Source organism: Babylonia areolata, chromosome 31, assembly GCF_041734735.1.
Source record: "Babylonia areolata isolate BAREFJ2019XMU chromosome 31, ASM4173473v1, whole genome shotgun sequence".
Lineage (NCBI taxonomy): Eukaryota > Metazoa > Mollusca > Gastropoda > Neogastropoda > Buccinidae > Babylonia > Babylonia areolata.
This window is the reverse complement of record NC_134906.1, coordinates 12,445,043-12,472,437: the sequence shown is the minus strand read 5'-3', so window position 1 is coordinate 12,472,437 and position 27,395 is coordinate 12,445,043. Positions and strand designations below refer to the sequence as shown.

Below are 27,395 nucleotides of genomic sequence, written 5' to 3'. Positions count from 1 at the left end.
ATGCCAACACAATGGATAATACTCTGTTCCAATACCAGTTCCAAAACAAGGAAAACGCCAAACAGATGAAAATAGTAATCTTTCTATTCTGTTAAAAAAATTACAAAAACAATTCACCTGAAAACGTATCACAAGTCGTATTATTTTTATTCCATTTTATTTTATTTTATTTTATTTTTTTTATTAATGTAGACGAAATTATGTCTGTCGAATGTTACTTTGAACCGAAATACACAAAAAAGCGCTGTTAAACATATCAAGAAGATACACCAAAAGAAAAAAAGGTCAATCAATATTTTCGATTATTGTGTTACATTATCAGCAGAAAGAAACATATTAAGCCTTTTAAAAACGGCACTAATTCACAGCAGTCACCATAGTTTGAAATTGAAAATTAGACAATTCAGAACAAAGATATAGCAATTCCTTTAGACTGATTTATCATTCGAAATCTAACCTGGAATGCACACAATGAAGGAATAATAACAAACGCCAGAAAACGTTTAACTTTTAAACAGTACTGGGGACAGCATGTAATAATTCTAAAACATTTATCGACATCGCATATTTGATACAAACTATCATATAGTTAATGCTCCTACATATTTACTAATGAAGCTTCAAAGTACTGAAAATAAAGCGTAGAGTTTTGCCCCTAGCGTACCTTTCCACGCACCAACCATCGAGGCTTAGAAAAAATCTGGATAATTACTTTTGGATGAATACACAAGAAGTAAGGATTAGATCTGAAACCAACTTCCAGAAAAGAAACTCAACATGCATCTTATTTAACGCCTATTGATGCTTTTGTGTCATACCTTTCAAACGTCTGAAAATAATTCAGACAATGTAATATATAGAAAATGGTACGTCAATGCCCATCTTTAGAGCATATATTGATATCAATCATGGCAATGTTGAAAAAAATGAAAATCAAAATATGGCAGCTGAAGTTCAATTACACCTTTAGATAATCTAAAGGTTTGCACGAACAGCTCACTCTAAGGCCATCACCAGGCAGGTTCTGCTTTTATCATCATCATCTTCTTCTTCTTCTCCTCCTCCTCCTCTCCTTAATTCCCTTAAATGAAGGGTCATTGGGCTGCCCCACAGAAGGACTGTTTAACAGATTCCTCCAGGTCTGTCGGCTGTGTCAAAGCCTGGTTCTCTGCAGATGGTTTCCCTGTCCAGTCTGCAATATTGTCAATCCATCGTTTTTTGTGGGTCTTCCCCTCCGTCTCTCTCACTCAACAGTTTCTTGGAGGACTGTTTTAGGAAGGCATTTGAATCTTATTACGTAGCCATTCCAGCATATTTTTTTCTTTATGTAGCCGTGTACCTGAGTGGTGATAAGGGGACGGCGGTACAAAAGAACTAAACTGAATGATTGAATTAAAGGATAGGAAAGAATTTCCGCGCACAGGCCAGGAACATATAAAGGCCAGTCACAAAAGAGGTTTCTCTATTGTTTTTTTCTACAATAGTTGTTAGGAGATAAAGAATAGATGAAAAGAATAGAAGAGCGCTATCTGAAGCAGTATCTGAAGCTAAGCGCTTGGCTACATTTATGAAAAAAACAACAAAAAAACAACTGATGTCAGCAGATCTTTATCAGGTCCAATGTGCTGCTTGATTGTTTGGTGCACTTGTTTATTGGTGAAGTGGTCAGTGTATCTGATGTCAAGTAGGCTAGGCCATCTTTTTCTGATGTCAAGTAGGCTATCTTTATCTGATGTCAAGTAGGCTATCTTTATCTGATGTCAAGCAGGCTATCTTTTTCTGATGTCAAGTAGGCTATCTTTATCTGATGTCAAGCAGGCTATCTTTATCTGATGTCAAGTAGGCTATCTTTATCTGATGTCAAGTAGGCTATCTTTATGTCAAGTAGGCTATCTTTATCTGATGTCAAGCAGGCTATCTTTATCTGTGTCAAGCAGGCTATCTTTATCTGATGTCAAGTAGGCTAACTTTATCTGTGTCAAGCAGATATATCTTGCGATAGCACCTCATTTCCATGGCTTGAATTCTTTCCAGATCCACCGTGAGGGTCCATGTCTCGCTGTGGGTGGAAATGCTGCAGTCCTTTCATATCCGTCACAGTATGGCAGAACTGAAGTCTTATGCAGAGACAACGATGATTATCCATTGGACAAGAATCAAAATAGGCACAGATATAGAAATAAACAGACAGACAGATCGTAAGATAAAAAAAAAAAGGACTGTGCAAGGCATTATTTTTGCAAGTTTTTGTTTTTGTTTTGCTGTTGTTGTTGTTTTATTATTATTTTATTTTTGGGGGGAGGGTGGGGGGTGGGGGGTGGGGAGATGGGAGGAGGGTTGTGGGGGAGGGGGGAGGGCGGACCATTCAAACTGGTGTGGTTTCTGACAGAAGAGGGCTTTGGCATGGCTCTTGCTTCTCGAGTTCTCCATTCACGTCAACCTCGTTTTCTTCTTTCTTCTCTTGGGGGTTTCTGTGGGGGAGAAACATAAAGTTCAGAGGAAGAGGCAGAAAATCCCTTCACAAAGGTTTTCGCTTTAAGACATGGCAAACATATATGTGAGCGAGCACAAGCGTCATATTATATCTATTGCAAATTGAAATCTTGTCTTCTTGAAAAAAGTACACTTTTTTCAGATTCTGTTGTGATATGTGAGACATTTTGCTGTGACATGTGAGGTCTGTGTAAATTGCTATGGTTCTTCAAAACAGCTGACAACGAAGTCATTGTAATTGTGTATGGAGTGTGACAAATACCAATCTGCTGCAATTTCCATAAGAAGATATGTCAATAAAATGAATAATGGAATGGAAATATACTAAATGAAAATATTCAATTTTCTCGAAATTCATGATCAACGTTTAGAAACATATCTATCAACTGATTAATCAAATGCCGTAGAAAAGTGTTACGCTGTGATTATTCATTGAGTGTGGATTGTTCAATGAGGTGAGACTGTGAACCTAGTTAGTTGTGTTGATGCAAGACGTGACGTGCAAGTCTTTTCCAGTGACCTCTCACTACCCTGTGTAGGAACAGATTTTGAACACACGATTCGGTGATATTTAAGGTGTATGATTCCAAGCACTTTGTAACATCATTCGCTGAGAACAACTGCTGTTCTGTGATGGGTGGCTGAGGATTGTAATTGCTTTTCCCGGTAGTATGACTGATGATCCCTCCAATCAATTCCCCACCATTCCACTGTTAGCTGTTCTTTGCAATTTTTCCCAATGCACGCTCTTCCCATTTCCCATCCTTCACTCATTCTTCATATACTGTACGAGTATATATGTATGTGCTGAAACGAATGAAATCACCTCGTAGTGAACAGACAATAAATCAATGAGAAGACGAAAATGACCTTGTCCAGAACCTTTCACGTTCTATTACCATATTACTTTCATACTTTGGAATGGACAATGATTTGAACAGCATGGCGACGGGCGCAATATCCGAGTGGTTAAAGCGTTGGACTGTCAATCTGAGGGTCCCGGGTTCGAATCACGGTGACGGCTCCTGGTGGGTAAAGGGTGGAGATTTTTACGATCTCCAAGGTCAACATATGTGGAGACCTGCTAGTGCCTGAACCCCCTTCGTGTGTATATGCAAGCAGAAAATCAAATACGCACGTTAAAGATCCTGTAATCCATGTCAGCGTTCGGTGGGTTATGGAAACAAGAACATACCCAGCATGCACACCCCCGAAAACGGAGTATGGCTGCCTACATGGCGGGATAAAAACGGTCATACACGTAAAGGCCCACTCGTGTACATACGAGTGAACGTGGGAGTTGCAGCCCACGAACGCAGAAGAAGAAGAAGAAGAAGAAGAAGAAGAACAGCATGGCTTGCTTCTGGCATCAACCATTCTTAAACGTCAACCATCCACCATCCCACACTAATAAACACTACTTTTATCGTAACCTGAAGTTGACCTGTCATAAAAGCACGGAATTCCGATGAAGATAGTTATTGATAGTTAAAATTTTGGTCAGATTCCTTCCAAGATTCCTTGACAAGATCAGTGAGCAATACATTTTCTTCTGTTTTTCAGCTTCCACATCCACACAGTTTAGCAAAACATGCTTTCATACGTGAGACCTGTAGATGATCACGTTTTGTAATTGAAACAATTCCCAGAATCGTGACAATGTATGCCACTTAAACTGCAGAATAGTCGAGTACTAATTCCGAGAAAATGGACACCTGCAAAAGAATCAATTACTTATGCTAACAAAATGCTTACAAATATTTCTTGTCGTTATGACTGTTCTTACAAACTGGAAACATTTTCACTTACACTGTTTGAAACAATGTCTGTTGTTCCATGAATAGCATCTTCAAGTTTGATTTATTTAGCATGGGACTTACTTCATGAAGTTGACGGCATCTACCAGTGTGTCTGGCAGTGTACGGTTCAAGGTTTCCGGCAAGTAAAGTGCCAACAGTCCAGCAAGAACAGCAAGTCCCCCAAAGACAACCAGCGGCACAACACGGCCAAACCGTCCACCGACATTGAGGGCCTGGAGAGAATGCCGAGTATTTCAGGTTGGGAGGACGGGCACAATAGCCGAGTGGTTAAAGCTGGACTTTCAATCTGAGAGTCTCGGGTTCGAATCTCAGTAACGGCGCCTGGTGGGTAAAGGGTGGAAATTTTTCCGATCTCCCAGGTCAACATATTTTTGTGCAGACCTGCTTGTGCCTGAACCCCCTTCGTGTGTATACTTGAGCAGAAGATCAAATACGCATGTTAAAGATCCTGTAATCCATGTCAGCATTTGGTGGGTTATGGAAACAAGAACATACCCAGCATGCACACCCCCGAAAACGGAGTATCGTTGCTTACATGGCGAGGTAAAAACGATCATACATAAAAGCCCACTCGAGTACATACGAGTGAACGTGGGAGTTGCAGCCCACGAACGAGGAAGAATCATAATTAGGTTGGGAAAATAACACAAGTTCACGTCTGAACCTTTCTGGGATGAAATGAAAATTCATAAAAATGTAAGGACAGAAGATCAGTGTCAAAGAAACACACATACCTACTAATTGTTCGCGTTAGGCGTCAGTACCTGAACATGGAACTGCCTCGGAACAGATCATGACACACACAAAAAGTTATGACTATTGTGCCACACGATCAGGCTAGTGTATTTAACAACAACAGTAACAATGATAATCCTCCTCCTCCTCCTCATCATCATAATCATAAAAGCGCTTTCACAGCCAGTTCTCACAGGTTTGCTTAACTTTGAAACAGAGGGATAGAAGACAAAATGTAGACAGAAGGTCAGGGATAATACGAACGGAAGAGGCGGAAACGGGAGGCGGAAGCGGAAGGAGCTATCTGGGAAGAGGTAGGTTTGAAGGCCAGAATTTCTTGTCACTGTGTTTGTGAAGATTTTGTAGTTTTGGGGAAACCACGCTGAGGGATCAGCCAGTCAGTGAACAGGTGCATTTACGTCTTCTTCTTCATTCGTTCATTTGTTCAAATCGTTCATCCGTTTCTGTGTTCATTTCCTTTTAAATACTTGTTTATTTGTATAAACATATGATTAACCAGGCCCTTGATAAACAATTAAGAGAGGCAATGCCTTCAAGACTCACTTGTGAAATGCACTAAATCCAACACAGGATAGAAAAAAAGAAAGAAAAAAGAAGTGGATAATCTGACAAAAAGACATACATACATACGCGCGCGCGCGCTCACACACACACACACATGTACATACACACTTTGATCTAAATCTGTTTGTGTGTTTGAAAAAAAAGTGAAATACCGGGAACGTGAGTGCTTCGGGTGGAATTGTTCCGTTTCGAGCATGCAACTTTCAGTCCTGCGAATACTCTGACGAAAAGCAGAAAATATTATTTGGATCGATATGTATGTTAACAGGTCCACTGGTAACACTAAACAAGAGCTCGCTTATTCACCCACACTTCAGCCAGTGGATAAGATGTTTGAAGTTAAACATTGAGGATTTTACTGACCTGAGTAAGACCGATGCTACGTCAAACTAACTGCCGAAGCTGTACCTCGGAGTTGTTTCAGAACTGTGAAAACAACAACAGCAACAACAACAAAGGGAATCCTCAAAACAAAAGTGTGGTATATTCTGCATTTCCGGAGCTGTTCCATTTCATTTTACATGGGTTACTTTGTGACGACAGTCAGCCATGGCACGACCACTTGCAGTTTACAACACCAATCTGCCGCCCCTTCGTCTCAACTGAATGGACTATTCTGAGACAGCTATTTTTAGACACACGGCGAGCAGCCAAAACATCCGTCGGTACCTCGAAACATCGCTGTTTGCTAGGAGTTTAAAAATAAAATTATTATTTTTTATTTTTTATTTTTTTACTGCCCCATCATCTGCACCGTTTCACTGGCAGTATTCCCACGCCGCTCATTTAGATTCCCCCATACACGGCCACACCCAGTTCCGTCCGTCACAGTTCCAGAGCCGGCAGTCCACAGGGAACCATCCATGTTAGGTCACCAGGAGGCCACACACCAGAGGAGACCATGCACTGCTGCTGAGTCACTTCGGTGGTGTTCAGTGGTGCCTGTTCTGATTTAACGTACTTAGGACACCACCTACTAAGCCCCCTACTAACGACAACAATGGCTTATTCGCGGAGCCAGACTGAGTGAGCGTCCCTCCCAGAGTGGAGACCGCCACCACGCCCCCCAAACAACAGCCCCCCATGAATCTGCCGACATGGAAGACACTGACAGGACTCACCCCAAGCACGGAAGTGGATGGGATATCGAGACTGAGGTCACCATGAGAGCAGGGTATGAAAAGCCACAAACTTTGAGACTGTTTTGTTTATATTGATGATGATGAAGCAGGAGGAGGATGACGATGACTGTGCTGCTGAGGAGGTCCATTTTAGTTGGGGACTGCGTGACAAGGCTGTACTCTACGCTTCCTGTCATAATGATATCCCGGCGTTAATCAGGCCCGAGAGATACAGACACTTGCAGTGTTGGTCAGGTAATTAGAGTAGCACACCCAAAGACGCATCCGTGAAGTGGATGACACTCGATTGTGTGGTCCCAGTCTCCCCATTTAAGCCCATAACACACTCAACTCTGGGTAGGAGCCGGCCACGGGCCGATAAACCCACCTCCGCTGGGATTCGAACCCGCGTCCTCTCAGCCGTCAGTCCGGGGCGCTAACCACTTCGCCACGGCGGCTGGTTGTCTGCTAGGAGTTGCTAAGCACATTTTACTAGGCCTCCCAACGATATGAAAAACAGACATATTAAGATTATATTACTGTTAAAAAACTTAATACATCTTTAAAATCTAGGTATTGTGTGTTTTGGACTTTCACGCATGGACTACTATAAATAAACGCACAGTTGGCGTTGGTCAGAGTTCACCCTTCGCGCATTCGCAATGCGACGTGATGTAACTTGGAAAATCGATTTTGTTTATTTGTGTGCATGTTGGGGACATTAATGCGGTGTTGTTGTTTTTTTTTGTTTTTTTTTTTTGCCTGTGCACAATCTCTCTCTGAATAAAAATGCTGCCTTTTTTGCCTCCTGTCAATTATATGTTATCGCGAATTATTGACTGAATGATGCACACTTTTGCACTTGTATTCTGAGATGCCCGCCTCCTTCAATTCGTGTGGGGTTTGTCGATTACAAATCATGTTATGTTTATTCTAGTTAATGTAGTAACATCTGTAAAATATTCGTATGCAATAAACACGTCGATATTGTAGCTAGCATCATTCTCATATGTAGATAGTGTAAGACCTTCGCTGAGTATAAAACACAAAAGCCTTTGTATACCCAGAGTCATGCTTTAATTTTGTAATGTTTTGGATAAGCGAGATCTGTTGTCAGAAAATCATCTCTCTTATTAGTAATTGGTTTTCTGCCTATAAGCATGACGTCCCATTAACAGGCACATTGAGAGATGTTTGTGTGTTAATGTAAATTCCGTACCGAGCGAAAGAAGTTCCCTTTTCAGCAACAAAAATAGTGATTAACTGCTATTGCTCAGTGTGACAGTATGTCACAGATAAATGCTACGTTTTATGTATAAAAAAGAAAAACGTAACAGTATTTTTTATGTGAAAATATCTAAATCTATTTTGTGCCCTTCCCAGAGGTGTAATATCGTTATGATTAGAATGTATGGAAAGAACTCATCATTTCCTATTTTTGTTCCAAATATGGTATCAACTGACTAAGTATTTCCACAGAAAATGACAATGTTAAAGTTACCACGGACACACAGACATACAAACAGACAGATACACACACAGACACACACACAGACAACCGAACAGCGGGTTATTATACAGACTCACATTGTTTACACTAGTGAGTAAAAAATGACAATATAATCTCCATTATCTGGAAGGTCTACAAAGCAGGGTGACACAGGACAGCTAATTCTCGATCTTGACATGCAGTGATATCACAAACTGTTAACCAATCACAGTACCTACCAAGTCTGCAACATAGGCTGACACAATACTGCCAATTCTTCCACACGCTGAGCTGCAGCCCAGACCCAAGTTACGGATGACTGTGGGGAAGATCTCAGCAGAGATGAGATAAATAGCCGAGAAGGACGCAGATACTCCCAGCTTTCCCAGCATGGCCAGAGCTGTAGTGACCCACTGTAACTCTGTGTGAAAACCAGGGGATAAAAACGTGGGTGACTGAGAGAGAGACAGAGACAGACAGATAGACAGACAGAAACGGAGAGACAGAGACAGGCAGACAGGTACATACACACATGCAAATGCCTGACCAGCAGCGTAACCCAAAGCGACCAGTTGTATTATCGTTCTTTTATAGAACCAGCGAAGTTCGTAATTACAATATAAACTAGTGACACACTTCTGTGATTATCAGCGAGACTAACCTCACCCTTCAGATGACAGACGGGCAAACCGACCAGAGAGATGATGATGGAGTCTCCCGTCGGACCGACGGATGAGTAGGCAGGCAGACTTATCTGTCGGTGTGTGTCCTCATATGGGAGAAGAGGCCGATTCTGGATGCGCAGCACTTCCCACAGGTGTTGTAAGGGAAAACGTCTCAAGAAGTTCGTTCCGACAATTTGCCTGGTTGCCTGACCAGCACACGTGACTTTTTTTTTTTTTTTTTTAGTGAAGAGGAGTTGTGCAGTCCCTTCCCCACTCTCTCGCCTACCGACGCTCAGTCCCACAGGTGCAGATACTGCCACGTGTAGGACGGCCTCAGCAGGCGCAGGTTTTTCTTAGGAGTTCCGTCTCCTAGGAGGACTTCCAGGCAAGGATAAGAGCTCCCCCTGCCCTTTGGTCATCCTTTTCCGCCTTCACAGCCGTTGGGAAAGGTTTCCTCCTCCGCCTGGTTCGTCGTTGGGAGACTTCACTGTATATATGTATTAAACAACAAACTAACAAACAGAGCTCATGTCCTTTGATATTCATAACTAAAACATAGGACGAAACAGCGAAATACCTTGGCCTCCAAAGGACACAGTCAGTATGGTAGCCAGACAGGCCAGGCCAGCTGTCAGCAGGAAACAGCAGTGAGAGCGCTTCCTTCCCAGCCGATCCAGCAACACCCAGCCCAGCACGTAACCAATCAGCTCCACCGTGCAGGACACAAAGAAGTTGATGCGCAGACTTCCACCCAGGTTGCCGACGTTCAGAGAGATGCCGTAGTAGGTCATCGTGACAACAGCCCTGGGCGACAACAGAGGATATTGTAATTGAAAAAGTGCGTATTATACACAGCTAGAAATGTGATCATGTTTAGGGGAAATCAGTTTAACTCTCTCCATACGAACGGCGAAAGAGAAGACGTTAACAGCGTTTCACCCCAATTACCACCATCAAAATATTGGAAGCGGAAGGCTCTTATACTGAAGAGGTGAATGTTGACAAAGAATACCACAATTCTGACGACGGAAGCTAAAGGTTGGGTCATTGAGACACCCACTGGACATCCGAGGGGTCTGTGTAGAGGAGAAGAGAGGACTGGCCGTACTGAGTGAGTTAAGCAGCGTTAACAAACAACAACAACAACAAAAAACAAAACAAACAACAACCCAAAAAACAACAAAAACACGAGAAGAAGAAGAAGAAGAAGAAAGGTGATCGTGAGGTGAAAAGAAAGTTGCAAATGATGTTTGACGTCATAAATACCCAGCAGTATCAAGGTACACGAGTTTGAACAGTCCCAGAGTCACACTAACAGAACAGTTTCAGTTTCAGTTTCAGTAGCTCAAGGAGGCGTCACTGCGTTCGGACAAATCCATATACGCTACACCACATCTGCCAAGCAGATGCCTGACCAGCAGCGTAACCCAACGCGCTTAGTCAGGCCTTGAGAGAAAAAAAAAGGAAAAAAAGAAAAAAGAAAAGCTTACATAAATAAATAATAATTATGATATAAAAAAAAGGTAGTAGTGATGAAAAAAACCACAAAAAACCCCCAAAAACAGAACAGCTATTCTTCAATGGCCATCAAAGAACAAGGGGCACTAAACGTGCAGAACGGACTACTGTTAATGACCATCTCAAACAAGTTCTGAAGAGAGATTTATTGGAAGCATTTCAGCTTGTACAGAGGCTTCGGTCAGCACTATTTTAGCAATGCTTGTGTAAAATGTTGGAATCCGGATCAACACGAAACGTACGACCATAGTGCTCTAGCAATCATAACAAGCTGTCTATGAAAAACCAGGACTACCAGTCTCACATAGTGCCTCACGAGAAATTCCCCCATTTAAAACACGCACACAACTCGCTGTAGATTATTTTATACGCCTTCGATATATAGACAGCTATACATGATCACAAATTAAGAATGATCTAAGTACGTTGAATCAAAACAGGCACCACTGAACACCACCGAAGTGACTCAACAGCAGTGCAGGGTCTCCTCTGGTGTGTGGCCTCCTGGCGACCTAACATCGATGGTTCCCTGCGGACTGCCGACGCTGGAACTGTGACGGACGAACCCGGGTGTGGCCGTGTATGGGGGAATCTAGAATGAGCGGCGTGGGAGTAATGCCACTGAAACGGTGCAGATGATGGGGCAGCAAATATGATCTGTGGGACATGATAAACCCAGCTTCGTATGCTCTGGAGTTTAGTTTCTGCGAGTTATTCGTTCTTGACTGGGAACTATCCATTGAATTGCTCTTACAATGAAATACCACTCGGCAGAACAAAACAGTCCTCTCACAGTAATTGTTGACTTACCAGTTGAAAAAGATGATGATGGCCACAATAACCAGCCTTGGATACCTGACCAGCTGACGCACAGTGGACATGATATTTCCATTCCTGTCTGCACTGGGCTCTTGCTGAAGCTTTGCAATGGTCTCCGGAGAAGGAGAAAAGTCTGTTTTGTTGACACGTGCTATTTTGTGCATCAGCTTCAGCGCTGCTTTTGTCTTCTTCTTTACCAGAAGCCATCGAGGAGATTCTGGCAACAGCCTGCAGTTCAGATGAACAGGAAAATAAAGGTGAAGTTAGTACACAGAGTGAAAAAACCTACCTGTCTCCACTCTCGTCCCAACACCACTACCCTTCCCCTATCCATTCTACACGTTTTCCTAACTGCATAAGAAAATAATGTCACATGAATGTGGTTTATCCTTTGGCTTATGCCTTAAACGTTTCACGAGTATGTACATAGGTATGAACCTCAGCTATAAAGGCCAGACAATACAGTCAAATAAGGACTTTTTTTTCTCTCCAACTATATCTCTCTTTTTTTGTCTACTAAGTGTATCATCACTTGTGGATCACAAAAAAGGTGTTCTTAGATTTCTGTGAATACCCGTTGCTATAGAAACAAATCAAAATGGCCACCAAACAATGTATCAGATAAATCGGGTTTGTGGTCCATTTGGTGCATGCAAACATTTTTTGGTATGTGGACTTGATACACAATGATATTATCTTTATTTTCACGTGAGATTGTGTTGATTCTTCAATTATTGCATTTTTTATGAATTTTTTAAATTTTGGGTATTGAAAAATCCTCAAAATTTACAGTGGGTAAAAAGATTGGAACTGCTATGAATTAAAACCCAGAGAATATTTTCTTACATACTCACGACAAAACTTCAATAACATGTTATAAAACAATCATGCAAAGTTTCATGGTCGTAGGTTTACTCATCATTGAGCAAGTCCAAGGTATGTTGTCAAGGCCAGAAACTTGACGACTTGCGTCAAAACTGAACAAAATAAACACTTCCGTGATTCAGCAAGCAATCTTTATTAGCAATTTTTTCATTGTTAAAGACATCTTTACAGTGGAAAAAACTTTTGCATATGATAGAAGAGATGTTCAAGAATCAAAATCCATCAAAAACCCAAATCATGAAAAATCATCATTTTGGTCTCTTTTGCCCTGCCGTGTCCCTCCTTTTAAGGAAATAAGAATACAGAACTCACCACCAGTGACCCAAGCTGAGGGCTATGGGAGAAACGCTGGCAATCTGCAGGTAGTGCCATTGTCTCAGCAGGAAGGATAGAGCATTCACCAGGAAGGGACCCACCAGCCATGCAATGGTGAACATGGAGGCCGCTCCTGTTCGTTTCTGTGGTTCTACCAGCTCCATCACTGACACAGCCAATAAACCCAGACGAGGTCATTGTAGAGAGAAAACTGTCTTTTATTTGTATTTTGTATTTCTTTTTATCACAACAGATTTCTCTGTGTTAAATTCGGGCTGCTCTCCACAGGGAGAGTGCGTCGCTACACTACAGCGCCACCCATTTTTTTTGGTATTTTTTCCTGCGTGCAGTTTTATTTGTTTTTCCTATCGAAGTGGATTTTTTCAGAATTTTGCCAGGAACAACCCTTTTGTTGCCGTGGGGTCTTTTACGTGCGCTAAGTGCATGATGCACACGGGACCTCGGTTTATCGTCTCATCCGAATGACTAGTGTCCAGACCACCACTCAAGGTCGAGTGGAGGGGGAGAAAATATCGGCGGCTGAGCCGTGATTCGAACCAGCGCGCTCAGATTCTCTCGCTTCCTAGGCGGACGCGTTACCTTAAGGCCATCACTCCACTTATATGTATGTATTCATTAGAGAATATTCAAATCTAGTTCCAGTATCATTACTTCAGTGTTCTAAAGGTCAGGGGTTGCTTTCCTTACATCTGCACACACAGTATTTCGTGCATGTCTTAAACAAAAAGCATATTACCTCAACATTTCAAAACAAGGATTAATAATCGACAAAGACAAAATGCATCTTTATCACACACACACACACACACACACACACACACACACACACACACACACACACACAAATCTGATGGTTTGAAAGATCTTGCTGCTTTTTGTTCATATTGTTGAAAACCTTTGATGGAAAGGGAGGATGTACGGGTGGAGGTCATATGAATAGGAATGGAGAGAACAACCGGGGTTTTTTTACCGGTCGATGGGTGGTGGTGGTGGTGTGTGTCCATCGAGATCGATGATGACCATCGTTGTCATCCAGCTGGGGGATAGGGGGAGGGTGTGTGTGTGTGTGTGTGTGTGGTGGGGGGATGCTCATGAATCTATCTGTGAATGCGCAGATGGCTGAAAAGTCCAATCTGCGCACGAAATGTTCGCTGACAGTTGGGGCAGACAAAGACAGGCATATCATTGTCAGGGAACTTGTTTGCCCGTGACTTTTCAGAAGAGGCAGGCCAGAAAGTCACCGATCGATAGTATCCCAACGGAGAGCTGAAGAAAATAAGTCTCCTATGACTCAAAGCAGTTGGTGTGTCTGGTAAGTTCGCACGAAAATTATGTCAGTCTAAACCTGCGCATGATAATACAAGACATTACAGACACAACATGTGACTGCTGCACATGACACTGACACAGCACAAAACCCGAAAAGTAACTGGCAACTCCGAGGATTCCCGATAGCACACGGTAGACAATGACGACCTCTACATTGGGCGGAAAGGCACAAGCCACGCCCAAAGCCAGATTAATCACGTTGCTGATGTAGAAAACTGTCTTTCTGCCACACCTGCAACAGAACAGTGAAAACAGGTCTGTTTAGCTCCTTGTTTAAGTCTCAGTCATTAAAGTAGCTATCACAAAAGGTAACTGCTTCTTGATATTCTGCTCTGCAGTATATGTCTATCAAACACGTATATTCTTGTGGCCAAGCCAGGTAAAATCCCTTTCGTTCACATTCTTTTTCCGATTTTACACACACACACACACACACACACACACACACACATATATATATATATATATATATATATATATATATATATATATATATATATATATGCAGTGATGGCCTTCAGGTAACGCGTCCGCCTAGGAAGCGAAAGAATCTGAGTTCGCTGGTTCGAATCACAGCTCAGCCGCCGATATTTTCTCCCTCTTCACTAGACCTTGAGTGGTGGTCTGGACGCTAGTCATTCGGATGAGACAATAAACCGAGGTCCCGTGTGCAGCATACACTTAGCGCACGTAAAAGAACCCACGGCAACAAAAGGGCTGTTCCTGGCAAAATTCTGTAGAAAAAATCCACTTCGATAGGAAAACAAATAAAGCTGCACGCAGGAAAAAATACAAAAAGATGGGTGGCACTATAGTGTAGCGACGCGCTATCCCGAATTTCACACAGAAATCTGTTGTGGTAAAAAGAAATATAAATACAAATATATGTATATAACTCCCCCCAAAACAAACAAAACCAAACAAAAACAAAACAAAAACAAAAAACAGCAGCAGCAACAACAACCGAACAAAAACAAGAAGAAAAAACCTCAATCAGAAAACATCCTCCCTCACCCAGCCTCGACAAAGTTTCATATCCTAGGACTTATGCTCTCAAATCCTGTGTTTAACCTCGTGAATGACCTACCAAGTGAAATCCCAGAATCTCAAACAGAATATTCTGACAACCCAGAACACATCTGGAGGGTAAGTGTGTTGGGCGGAGAGACGGGAATTGATGGAAAGGATGGACAAAACATATGCAGTAAGTTCGGATAACCAGATCAGGGACAGATCGTTTTGAAATCTTTAAGGTGTTACACTAATCAAATAACAATAGCCAATGTTGATCATGTGGTATCTCATTTGCTACTCTGCCTCTCTTTTATGCCAATCACAGACTAAGGTATCTATCGAAGCAACTGGATCCAAGCACGAAGGAGGCGGTAAGGTGCGGTTTTCTTCCTTAATCAACACTTGTCCACGATTCCAGATTTATATAAACCAGCAACAAGTCTCGATTTTTTCACTTTCATATAACTCATGTCTGGCCAAGAAAACATGATTTCACATGATCATTATTTTACCCATTTAAATTTAAACCACATCATTTCAGTGCCTCACATTTAACTGTCAATCGCAACTTTTCAGTGCTTGACATTAAATTGTAAATCAAGACTTTCCAATCCTTCCAATCAAATGTAAATCAAGGCTTTCCAGTCCTTCCAATCAAATGTAAATCAAGGCTTTCCAATACTTCACATTCAATTGTATGTCAAGACTTTTCAATGCTTCACATTTAATTTTGTGAAAGAAGAATTTTCAAAGCTTCACAAGTAAAACATCCAGGTCTTATTTGTCACATATGTATACATTAAGATCCTCCCAGCCACAAGGTACACATTCAGGTCTGACCAATCACAAAGTAAACATTCATGTCTTACCAGTCACGAGATAAACATTAAGGTCTTACCAGTCACACAGGTAGATATTCAGGTCCTTCCAACCACATGGTAAATACTTAGATCTTACCAGTGACAAGGTAACATTTAGGTCTTACCAGTCACACAGGTAGACATTCAGGTCCTTCCAACCACATGGTAAATACTTAGATCTTACCAGTGACAAGGTAACATTTAGGTCTTACCAGTCACACAGGTAGCCCGAGACAAGGGAGCCAATGAATGAACCCAGGAAATTGGCCATGTTGAGATGAGCTCTGAAAACATTCTTCCCACATACCAGATCAAACTGCACACACACACACACACACACACACACAGAGGGTAAAGTCACGTCGTCATATATTATCAGTGTTCCTGTTTTGGAATCTTTGATATGATTGTTGTTGCTGTTATTATTATTATTATGATGATGATGATGATCATATAATGATAATAATGATAACATACATTTATACATCGTTCACAACGCGGATCTAACCGCATTTTACGATACATGTGCTATAAGGCTCTGGAACATCATACTAGATCAAACTGCACGTGCGCGCTCACATACTCACAGGGTAATGTTGCACTGCCATTATTATTATTATCATTCTTCTTCTCATTATCATTGTTATCATTCTTCTTCTTCTTATTATTATCATTGTTGTTGTTGTTGTTGTAATGTCTTTTTCTTCTTCTGTCATGTATCTCGTATCCATAATCGGCCTCTTCTCCCATATGAGGACACACACCAACAGATAAGCCTACTCATCCGTTGGTCCAGACTCTATACAGGGAGAATCCGACCTGTAGTTGAGTACAGAACATCAGCATGGGCATCAGCTGCAAAGTCTAACCTCGACCATCTCAACAAGATACAGAACCAAGCTCAGCGTGTCATAACTGGCGCCATGAGATCCACCCCAATCCTGAAGATGGAGGAGACCACTGGGCTACAGTCATTGGAGGACAGAAGGGACACAAAGATCCTCATCAAGGCAGCAAAATACAAACGCCTTGAAAACCATCCAATGAACAACAGAATGAGCAGACCCACCAAGAGCTGGCTGAAAAGAGGCAGCTTCATCCACCAGTGAAGACGCCTTGAAAGACAAACCCCAGTCTTGATGGAACGCGAAGCAAAGCCTATCCCGGCAAATGTCACCCACCCATCTCGGAAGAGGCGGGTGTTCCCAACAGTCGCCACCAGCATTCCCGGAGTGGAGAAGACAGGAACACAGTCAGACACCCAAAGGAAGGCCCTGGCCATGGAGTACATCTGCAACCAGTACCCCCAGGAAGACTGGACCCATGTCTTTACAGATGGCTCCGCCACAGAAGCAACGAGGGATGGTGGAGGTGGAATCTTCCTTCGATACAGACAGAGATGAAGAAATTGCAATCCCAACAGGAAAATTCTCCACCAACATCTGAGCTGAGCGAGAAGCCCTCTGTGAGGCAGCCACAATAGTCTCGCAGAACTCCACAAGAACAACAGGGCAGGTGGTGGTGTTCTCAGACGCTCTCTCCATGCTCCAAGCCCTCAAGAACTCCCGCTGCAAAGAACAGAACCATCTCACTTCAGCCCTTGTTGCCCTGAGTGCCAGAGTGGAGAAAGTGGTGATACAATGGGTACCAGCACACTGTGGCATCAGAGGCAACAAAAAAGCGGACATTCTGGCAAAAGACGGTGCACAGAAGGAGCAGGCCAACAAACTGGTGTCTTACGATGAAATCAAGACAATCATCAAGGCACAGCAAGGAATAACGTGGCGCCTCCAGCACCCGAAATATAACCCAGAAGACAGATACCATTTCCTGGAACGATGGGAACAGATCAAGATCTTCCGCCTGAGGACTGGACACAACCGCCTGCTCTACCACATGCACACAAAATTTAGCATTGGACAGAGTGGAGAGTGCCCTTGTGGTGAGGGACCAATGACAACCGACCACATCCTTCAAGACTGTATGATGCATGCAACATCCAGGAGGAAGTACTGTCCAACACCGACAGCAGTGGAAGCCAAACTGTACAGCACCCTGGAGGAGCTGCGACGGACGGCAGCCTTCATCGAGGACACCGGGTTAATGGGAGGCGAACGAGGAAGAAGAAGAAGATCCGTCGGTCCGACGGGAGACTTTTTTTTTTTTCTGCCCCATCATCTGCACCGTTTCAGTGGCATTACTCCCACGCCGCTCATTTAGATTCACCCATACACGGCCACCCCCGGGTTCGTCCGTCGCAGTTCCAGCGTCGGCAGTCCACAGGGAACCATCGATGTTAGGTCGCCAGGAGGCCACACACCAGAGGAGACCCTGCACTGCTGCTGAGTCACTTCGGTGGTGTTCAGTGGTGCCTGTTCTGATTTTACGTACTTAGGACACCACCTACTAAGCCCCCTACTAACGACAATAATGGCTTAGTCGCGGAGCCAGACTGAGTGAGCGTCCCTCCCAGAGTGGAGACCGCCACCACGTCCCTCAAACAACAGTCCCCCACGAATCCGCCGACACTGACGACATTGACATGACTCACCCCAAGCACAGAAGTGGAGGGGTATCGAAACTGAGGTCACCATGAGAGCAGGGCATGAAAGGCCACAGACTTTGAGACTATTTTGTTTTTGTTTTTTATATTGATGACGATGAAGGAGGAGGAGGATGACGATGATGATGACGATGTTGCTATGGAGGTCCATTTTGGTTTGGGACTGCGTGACAAGGCTGTACTCTACGCTTCCTGTCATAATGATATCCCGGCGTTAACCAGGCCCGAGAGATACAGACACTTGCAGTGTTGGTCAGGTAATTAGAGCAACACACCCAAAGACGCATCCTTGAAGTGGATGACACTCGACTGTGTGGTCCCAGTCTCCCCATTTAAGCCCACAGCACACTCAACTCTGGGTAGGAGCCGGCCACGGGCCGAAAAACCCACCTCCGCTGGGATTCGAACCCGCGTCCTCCCAGCCGTCAGTCCGCGACGCTAACCACTTCGACACCTCGGCTGGTTCGACGGGAGACTTCATTCATATACCTCGCAACCAGTGGACTAGCAGACGACACGTCCAGTGTTGCAGTCAATCGACACTGAACTGAACAACGGACATTGAGAGAAAGTTACGACACACCATTTGAAGTATAAAGCCGTTGCCCATTAACAAAAGCATCAAAACTGTACAGATGGCCACCTCACACACACAAACACACATCCTGTGTTGCGTTACACAACGGCCCGTCGGCTCTGTTATTATTGCATTGTCTTCTGCTTCTTCATATATTTAGCTTCCGTTCAATATAAGGATGCGAATACAAAATACGAATACGAAATGTCAGATTTAGGCCTAAGCCACTAACTGAAGGGTTAAGTCACAATTATATCAATCACACAAACACTTTTCAAAAACACATTGCTTAACATTTACACTTTAGATGCTTATTGCATTTGACAATCTATGTTGATATTGTAATCTAAGTTATAGCAATGTTCAATATAAAACTAATGTAATAAAACAATAGAAAACCCAGTTCGACTGGCACCTACACGTCCCCAAATGCATTGGTTCATCTCTAAGTTACCCCTACATCCTACTTCTCCCTATACCCCTGTTGGCTCATATCCCTTCTACTCTTGAACACTAACCTGAGCCCCAAGGCCCAGTTTAAACTATTTCTGAATTTGGTGCTGCGAGCAGGATCACCAAGGCGCAAGAGGCGGCAAATTAGGAGGAGATGAGTGTGCAGTGGATTATGAAGTCGACTGAAAAGTATTGTCACCCCATCAGAATAACCCTGTCCAAATTCCTGCCCAACCTCGAGATGTTCTTCGGTGAGGAAACCAACAGAGAAATCGTTCTCCTTAGTCTACAGCTCTTACATGATGCGGTGGCTGATTTCTGGCTGATCTCAGTCCTTACAGGTCAAGCTCACCTGGAGATCATCAGGCTGCTGGCGACAGAGGTAGAGACCCTAGTCAAGATATTCATCATTCTTGAGGGGAATAGAGGAGAGTAACGGGACACCCAGACATTGCTACTGCATTCTTCACAAGGCAGCAGCACCATAAGCAGACAGTGGCAGACTATGCTTCCCATCTCCGGTGTCTCTGGACTATGGTCAGCAAGGCTGAAAATACCACCTTGTCCATCTGCAGGCAGTGCTTGCAGTTTGAAACAACAGCTGCTGTCCTCCAAGCCTGGACACTGCCCACATCCTCTAGGTCCAATGCTTCACCTCTGCTGATGTGCTGCAGATTCTCTGCACTGCCTCTGGTGTGAACGGTCTGGCCACACAAGTCCAGTGTCACCACAAGTGGCATTACATGCGGGGATGTAGTCCTCCACAAGCTTCTACAGTGACATCCGACTGCCAGAATCCAGTGCTTGTCAACAACCAGTTGTCACTACCACACATACTGGGCAACCTGGACCACCTGTCCCGTCAAGACAGCAACAGAGAAAGTGGTATTGCAGATGGAGATGCTCCACTACCATACCTGAGCCCAGTGTCCTGTTCGGACAACCTCCGATGGCTGCATTTACAAGAGACGAGAACCTGGGAGACCACTTGGCACGATCTGCCTTCCATCTACCCCCCACCCCCAAACCCCATTAGGTAACTCTAGGTGCAACAAACCCAAATGCAAAATCGTGTGCATTTATCAACTCAGCCACAGAAGTTCAGGACCCTGCAGGTAAGAAATTCCAAATGTAGTGCATGCCCAGTACTGCAACCTCTATCATAAAATATATGTGGGTGAAAATTACAGAACCTTCAATGACCGTTTCAAAGAACACAGGGACAACATACCACAAGAGACACTCCAGTTCCAAATCACTTTAACTCTGGACAACATACCCTTTCAATTATTATAGTGGTGGCTGTTTCCGCATCCTCTCTTCCCCTTAACCCCCCAACGCCCCCCCAAACCCCCCACTTTGTTTCCACATCCACCTGCACCCAACTTCAAACAGCCTCTCCTACGGCTTGTTTTTTGTTTTTTTTCAGTGACAATGAAGTCAATAATCAAAACAAACGCAGAAACAAATGGCAATCCGGCAAAGAAAAAAACCACACAATCAATTCACAATAAAGCTGTTGATAAAAAATGTTAAACTGAAACAAACAATGATAAAGTCAACAAACAACTGCTTGCCATTTTCACCCACCATGGATCCATGGTCAGTGTGCTGAACTATGATTTCCAGTCAATCAGTTGAACTCACCTACAACAGATTACTGTGGCCTGCCAAGACTTGTCAGCATTTGAAAGAGTCTGAGACTCGAAACGTTGTTTTATCTTCATCTTAGGGTTTCTTTTATTTTACAGCACCTATTATTAGTATCATTAAATCTTTTTAGTCTGAACCCTGATGAATGCAAACATCCACGGGGTAACCATCGTGACTACTTATCTGAAGGAGACCCGGCTGGCAGGTAACAGTTAATTCAATGAGGGACAGTCAACTGAACTGAGTCACAGCAGGGAAACACACAGCTTAAACATGAACGTAGCGTGCATTCTGCTGTGAACAATCAATAGCGATCACACCTAGAATGAATGACTCTAACAGGACCCCGTTCTCCACACCTCTCTCTCTGTCTGTTAGTCTGTATGTCTCTGTGTCTGTGTTCGTGTGCCTGCATGTGTATATATGTAGCTTTCAAGAAAACAGAATAATGTAGGACCTGACTGATGATGGATGTCTCCACTTCAGACGTATCATAGACCCATGCATGGCAGTCTTGCAGCTGGCGGCTTTCTTCACTGTGATTGGTGACAGTGCTGTGGTTCCCACGTGTGAAGATGGAGCACTGGGAATAGCTGGAGTCGTCACTGTGCTCCATGGGAATGGTCTGGTTCACCACCAGTCTGTGCTCTTCGTTCTGAATGGTGTAAGTGTCGCCCTGCCAGCCTGGGATCTGGCATCTGCAGGAATCAGCAACACTGAGGTAACTACAGAAGTCTTTCCTGGCCGTTTCAATCGATCTTTTCTCTATATGCATCAAGTTTCCTTCTTTAAGCGTTTCGATTGGTACTGTTCAAGAGGTAAATTAACCGTCACCTGTGGAAAAAAGAAAAAGAAAGAAAGAAAAAAGCCGTCACCTGTGGTGGGGAACGTGGAAGATGATGACAGCAATCATAGACTGCATACCCTTGGAGACAATAGGGAAGACAAGGAGGAGGAAGACACGGGTCTGATATGACCCCCACCCCCCAAAGTATTGGTACAGCTCTTCCATTCCTTGCTCTGTCAACACATACACCAGCAAATTTGACAAGGCGTCTTCCAACTTGAAATGAAATTAATTAAATTGAACTAAAATGAAATTAATTAATGAACAACTTGAAATCAATGAACAGTGAGGCCAGGAGATCAAATAATTAATAAATAGCAAAGGGTGGTAACTCTCTCCACACACAAGGTACGTAACTTCAAGCCAGTGCTGCTTACGCTACCAATTCAGCTAGCAAACAGGTAAATAAAAGGTACATTGGAACAAACCCAGACACTTCCCCAAAAAAGGAAGCGCCGGGCTTGCTCTTACACCGATCATTTGACATGTGCACACAGCAGCAATGACAGAAGAAATGTGCAAACACAAAATTAGCCTGATATTTTTCGCCAGTAGTTTTGAAGTTGTCTTTATGTCGTACCTATTTCAAGACAACAATGCTTGCAACAGCGCGAGACACATATAACACAATACAATACAATACAATACAATAAGACTTCCACGCTCGGATTACCATAAATAGACGCAAAGATAGCGTTGGTCAGAGTTGACCCTTCGCACATGCGCAGTGCTACGTGATGTAACTGACAAATAGACCCCTGGAGAGTTCGTGTTTATATGACTTAGGAGGCGCGTGACGTGGTGTGAATCCTCGAAGATGATTGGCTCTTCGTCACGTTGAGCAACACGGGCCATCGAGAGAGGCAGAAAGAGGAAACAGCAGGCTTCGTTTTTTTCAACTTTTTGCTTCATATTTCAGTTTTCTTGTTGTGCAAACGATGGGATTTCATTGTTTAGTGTTTGGTTGTAGCAATGGAGACTATCGATTGAAGAAATGGAGGACAGCAATTTGTGAAATCCACGACGTTTGCACGGAGCTCCCGAGTGCTTGTGCGCTGCACCTTTCAAGTAATCATCTTTGTAAAACGGTGAAAAAAACTATAAATAAAATAATGAGCAAAGAGATATTACGCAGATGTGGAAGATGTAATGACCTTTTTTTTTTACCTGTGATTTTGTTTATTTGGGTGCTTGTTGGGGACATTTATGCGGTAAGTATTTTTGGCCTGTGCACGATCTCTCTCTGAAAAAAAAAAAAAAAAAAAAAAGCTGCATTTTTCGCCACCTGTCGATTATATGTCATCGCGAATTATTAATTTAATGCCGCACACTGTTGCACTTGTATTCTAAGATGTCCGCCTCTATCAATTCGTGTGGGGTCTGTCGATTACAATCTATGTTATGTTTGTTTTAGTTAATGTAACACATTCGTATGCAATAAACACGTCGATTTTGTAGCTAGCATCATACGCAAATGCAGATAGTGTAAGACCTTCCCATTGAGTATAAAACACAAAAGCCTTTGTATGCCCAGAGTCGTGTTTTAATTTTGTAATGTTTTGGATGAGTGAAATCTGTTATTAGAAAATGATCTCCCTTACTAATAATTAGTTTTCTGCCTATAAGTATAACGTCCCATTAACAGGCACATTGAGATATGTGTGTGTTAAAGTAACTCCCATACAGAGCAAAAAAGTTCCATTTTCAGCAACAAAATTAGTGATTAATTGCTATTGCTCAGTGTGTCAGTATGTCACAGAAAAGTAGTAAGTTTTGTGTATAAAAAAGAAAAATGTAACAGTAATTTTTGTCTGAACATATTAAAATCTATTTTGTGCCCTTCCCAGAGGTGTAATATTATTATGTGTTCATTTGCTGTTTTTGTGCCAAATTTGGTATCAATTGATGGAGTGTTTCCAGAGAAAATGACAATGTTAAAGTTTACCACGGACACACATATATACACACAGACAGACAACTGAACACATTGTTATTACATAGACTCACATTGCATGCAGCTGAGGCAACCAAAAAACAAAACACAAAAGCAACAACGAAAAAACAAACACAACGCGCACGCACACACGCACAAACACACGCGCGCAAGCACGGACTCAGAGACAGACAAATAATATGAAACTGTTAAATGAGTAAACAGATAACGAGATCAAAGGCTGCATAACTAAACAATGCAATATGTATGTTATTGTGATGAATCATGCGCAATGATATATACCCATGTCATTATGATGAATCGTGCGTTCTTTGATGCAGCGGAGAGCGAAGCAGGTTATGTTACGATGACCTTTCATAGCACAAGCTGTTGCAGTCGACATTTGGCAAGTGACGCACCGGTCTTATTCTTGCATAAATACCGGCGCGATAAAAAAAAAAAAAAAAAAAAATCTTACGAATCATGACCTATTGACCAGAAGGCTCGTCTGTCTCTCCTCCCAGTGAACCGTGTTTTGCCCACGAGCATTTCGCCTGCGTGCGTTTCGCCTGTACTTGTTTTGGGAACGTTTGTTTCGCCGACAGACTGTCAAGTACTTTGTTTTGCCCATGGTGTATGTACCAGACAGCAGTACTAGAACATTTAAATTCATGTTGACTGACTTTATTAATGCCACCAAGAAGTACTTTGTTTTGCCCATGGTGTATGTACCAGACAGCAGTACTAGAACATTTAAATTCATGTTGACTGACTTTATTAATGCCACCAAGAAGTACTCTGTTTTGCCCATGGTGTATGTACCAGACAGCAGTACTAAAAACATTTAAATTCATGTTGATTGACTTCGGTCCGATTCGCAGACCAATTCTGAGTTTAGCTCTCAGACTATCATCAAATTCATTACAGACCAAGTATTGTTCTAATGTCAAGTGCATATGTTTTAGTAACCTGACAATTAAGCATATAATTTTTGACTGTAGCTTGACGAAGCCTTATGTACACGAAAGTGTGTCTTCACAAGTGACTGAGAACGTTGATGATTTTGACTTTTTGCATTCATTATCACTTGTTTCGCTTGTCAGTATAACGACTTCTCCTTTACGAAGTCCTTTAAGTAATTTCCTGTAATTGTATATAGACATTTTTTTTTTCAAATTTCACCCTCATTTCACCCTCATTTGCCCAGTTTCCCCCAACCCTTCATTCATTCACATCTCCCACCCCTTCTAATCGATTATATTCAAATGTATTCATAAATACTTTAACAAAATGTCTTCAGTCACCGATATATGTGACGGGACATTAAACAAAATTCCTCCTTTTCCTTCCTTCTCCTGACTTTATTAATGCCACCAACAAATAATTTGTTTTGCTATGGTTTATGTACCAGACAGCAGTACTATAAATATTTAGATACATTTTGATTGACTTTATCAACGCCACCAGCACCTGTTAAAATTCATAACGATAGGGGGAAACAGCCTTGTCATTGTTGTCTCTCTGATAAAGAGAAAGGGCATACCAAGAAGAAGAAGAAAGAGAAGGTGAAAGGATGAATAATTTCATAGAAAAGGCAATGACGCAAATGCTTATAAAAGTAAGTAATGAACTGAATGACTAACATTGTTGAAAAATGAACATAAATCGGCCAAACGACAACAAGAGCCAAATGATTGGTTACCTGACTCCAGCAGATGGATTATTAGAAAAGAAATTAATCCCTCCCCTCCCCTCGTCCCCGAAAAAAACAACTGCAGAAACGTGACTGATCTCAGAACTGTAATTCACGAGCACGTTTACATTTTCTTAGAGAGTTTCGTGTCAAAATCTTATCAATCAATCAATCAATCAATTAATCAATCAAACGGTCTACCAAAACGGCAATCAACTGGCACACACACACACACACACACACACACACACACACACACACACAGAATAGCATTGAAAAAACACAAAGCATATAAACTCTCTCTCTCTCTTGCTCGCGCCTGTGTGTGTGTGTGTGTGTGTGTGTGTGTGTGTGTATGTGCGTATGTGTGTGTGTGTGTGTGTGTGTGTGTGTGATAATCAAGGGTGGGGTGGAGGGGGGTGGGGTTGTGGAAGGGTGAGGGGGCTTCAGACAGTGATGGTTGAGACTTGGCGCTCGCGACCTTGCGCGAGAGTGAGCGTGCGTGAATGAATTTGTTTCTGACTGAAAGCGTGCGTGCGCGTCGGTGTTTATTATTCAAATAACCATGCAAATTCAAATTACTTGAGGTGTGTTCAAAGTATGCTTGCCCCCTTGTCTGAAGGGCATTGTAACGCTGAAAGGACATTAAAGTCTTTGTCTTGTCTTCTCTCTCTCTCTCTCTCTCTCGCTCTCTCTCAGGTATACGCATACATTTCCCCATCCTCGCCCCTCTTTCACCACACACACAAGGTTGAATTGAACACACACACACACACACACACACACACACACACACACACACAGACCTGAATAGAAAAAAACACACACACATATATACACACTCTCTTTCTCTCAAAAAGACCCCCGCCCACACACACATGAGCTGCACTGAAAACAAAATACAAAGCATATATAAACTCTCTCTCTTTCTCTGTTTATGGATATAACACATAACCAGCTTTGCTCTCCCAATGAAGTCCCCAAGATCCCCTCACCTGTTTCGGTGAAGTTCACAATTTTGGAATCTTATCTCTGCATACAGATAAAAGCTGAGAGTGAGAGGAAAGGAAAGCTGTGTCATGAATAGAATAAATGATGGTTACTGTAAGTCAGAAGAAGGTGAAAGGATGAATAATTTCATAGACAAGGCAATGACGCAAATACTTATAAAGCAAGCAATGAACTGAATGATTCACATTTTTGAAAAATGAACATAAATCGGCCAAACGACAACAAGAGCCAAATGATTGGTTACCTGACTCAAGCAGATGGATTATTAGAAAAGAAATTACCGCCCCCCCCCCCCCCAACACCCCCCCCCCCCCGCCCCCCGAAAAAAAAATTGCAGAAGCGTGACTGATCTCAGAACTGTAATTCACGAGCACGTTTACATTTTCTGAGAGTGTTTCGTGTGAAAATCGTATCAATCAATCAATCAATCAATCAATCAATCAATTAATCAATCACACAGTCTACCAAAATGGCAACCAACTGACGATCCCCACTTCCCTCACTTCCATTAGAAATTCAATAAATCAGTCAATAATACAACCATCCCGCTAAAAACTAATCCATCCATAAATCCAGCAATGAGTAAATCAACTGAGCAATCAAATAAGAAGTCCATAATCTTTCTCTCACCATACTAGCAATTCAGCCAATCCCATTATCCGCTCTGCATATCTCATAATTATAATGACAGTCACAGAGATAATACGTAGTAACACTCACACTCACAGTGGAAACTCCTGTTTCTGCAAAACGTTTCCGCAGACAATCAGTATCAGTATCCGCAGACAAGAAAATGGGTGAAAAAAAAAAGGAATGATTAACGAATGAACGAAACAAAGTACTTAAGTTTCTGAACTGACAAGTAAAAGAAGCAGACTTACGGATGTTAGAAGACTAGACCTCTATCAGCTTGACGAGATAAAGAACGTGTCAGTGATAGAGATGGTCTGGATGTGAGCATGAATTGTGCAGTTAAGCCTACGACCTTCCCTGTTT

The 27,395-nt window shown here is 42.6% G+C and overlaps 1 protein-coding gene across 1 annotated transcript; it reads right to left on the bottom strand.

Moving 5' to 3' along the window:
* Window positions 1-2,350: 2,350 nt before the first annotated feature.
* Window positions 2,351-27,395, bottom strand: LOC143276253 (organic cation transporter protein-like). The gene is made up of 11 exons (XM_076580730.1): window positions 27,281-27,395; window positions 21,791-21,935; window positions 21,373-21,613; window positions 15,882-15,985; window positions 13,873-14,027; window positions 12,443-12,611; window positions 11,237-11,473; window positions 9,486-9,712; window positions 8,483-8,664; window positions 4,374-4,525; window positions 2,351-2,471 (listed from the first exon to the last, which is right to left on the bottom strand). The coding sequence occupies exons 2-11, from the start codon at window positions 21,925-21,927 to the stop codon at window positions 2,366-2,368; spliced, it is 1,710 nt and encodes a 569-aa protein (XP_076436845.1). The 5' UTR covers window positions 21,928-21,935; window positions 27,281-27,395; the 3' UTR covers window positions 2,351-2,365.

Bases quoted from the DNA above. Each gene is read 5' to 3' on its own strand.
- LOC143276253 (XM_076580730.1), bottom strand. From the start codon at position 21,927: ATGGAAGAGCTGTACCAATACTTTGGGGGGTGGGGGTCATATCAGACC. The intron at 15,986-21,372 runs GTCCTACATTAT...GTGTGTGTGCAG, and splicing joins AGACATCCATCATCAGTCAG to TTTGATCTGGTATGTGGGAA. The intron at 12,612-13,872 runs GTCAGTGTCATG...TGGCTGTGTCAG, and splicing joins CTTTTCGGGTTTTGTGCTGT to TGATGGAGCTGGTAGAACCA.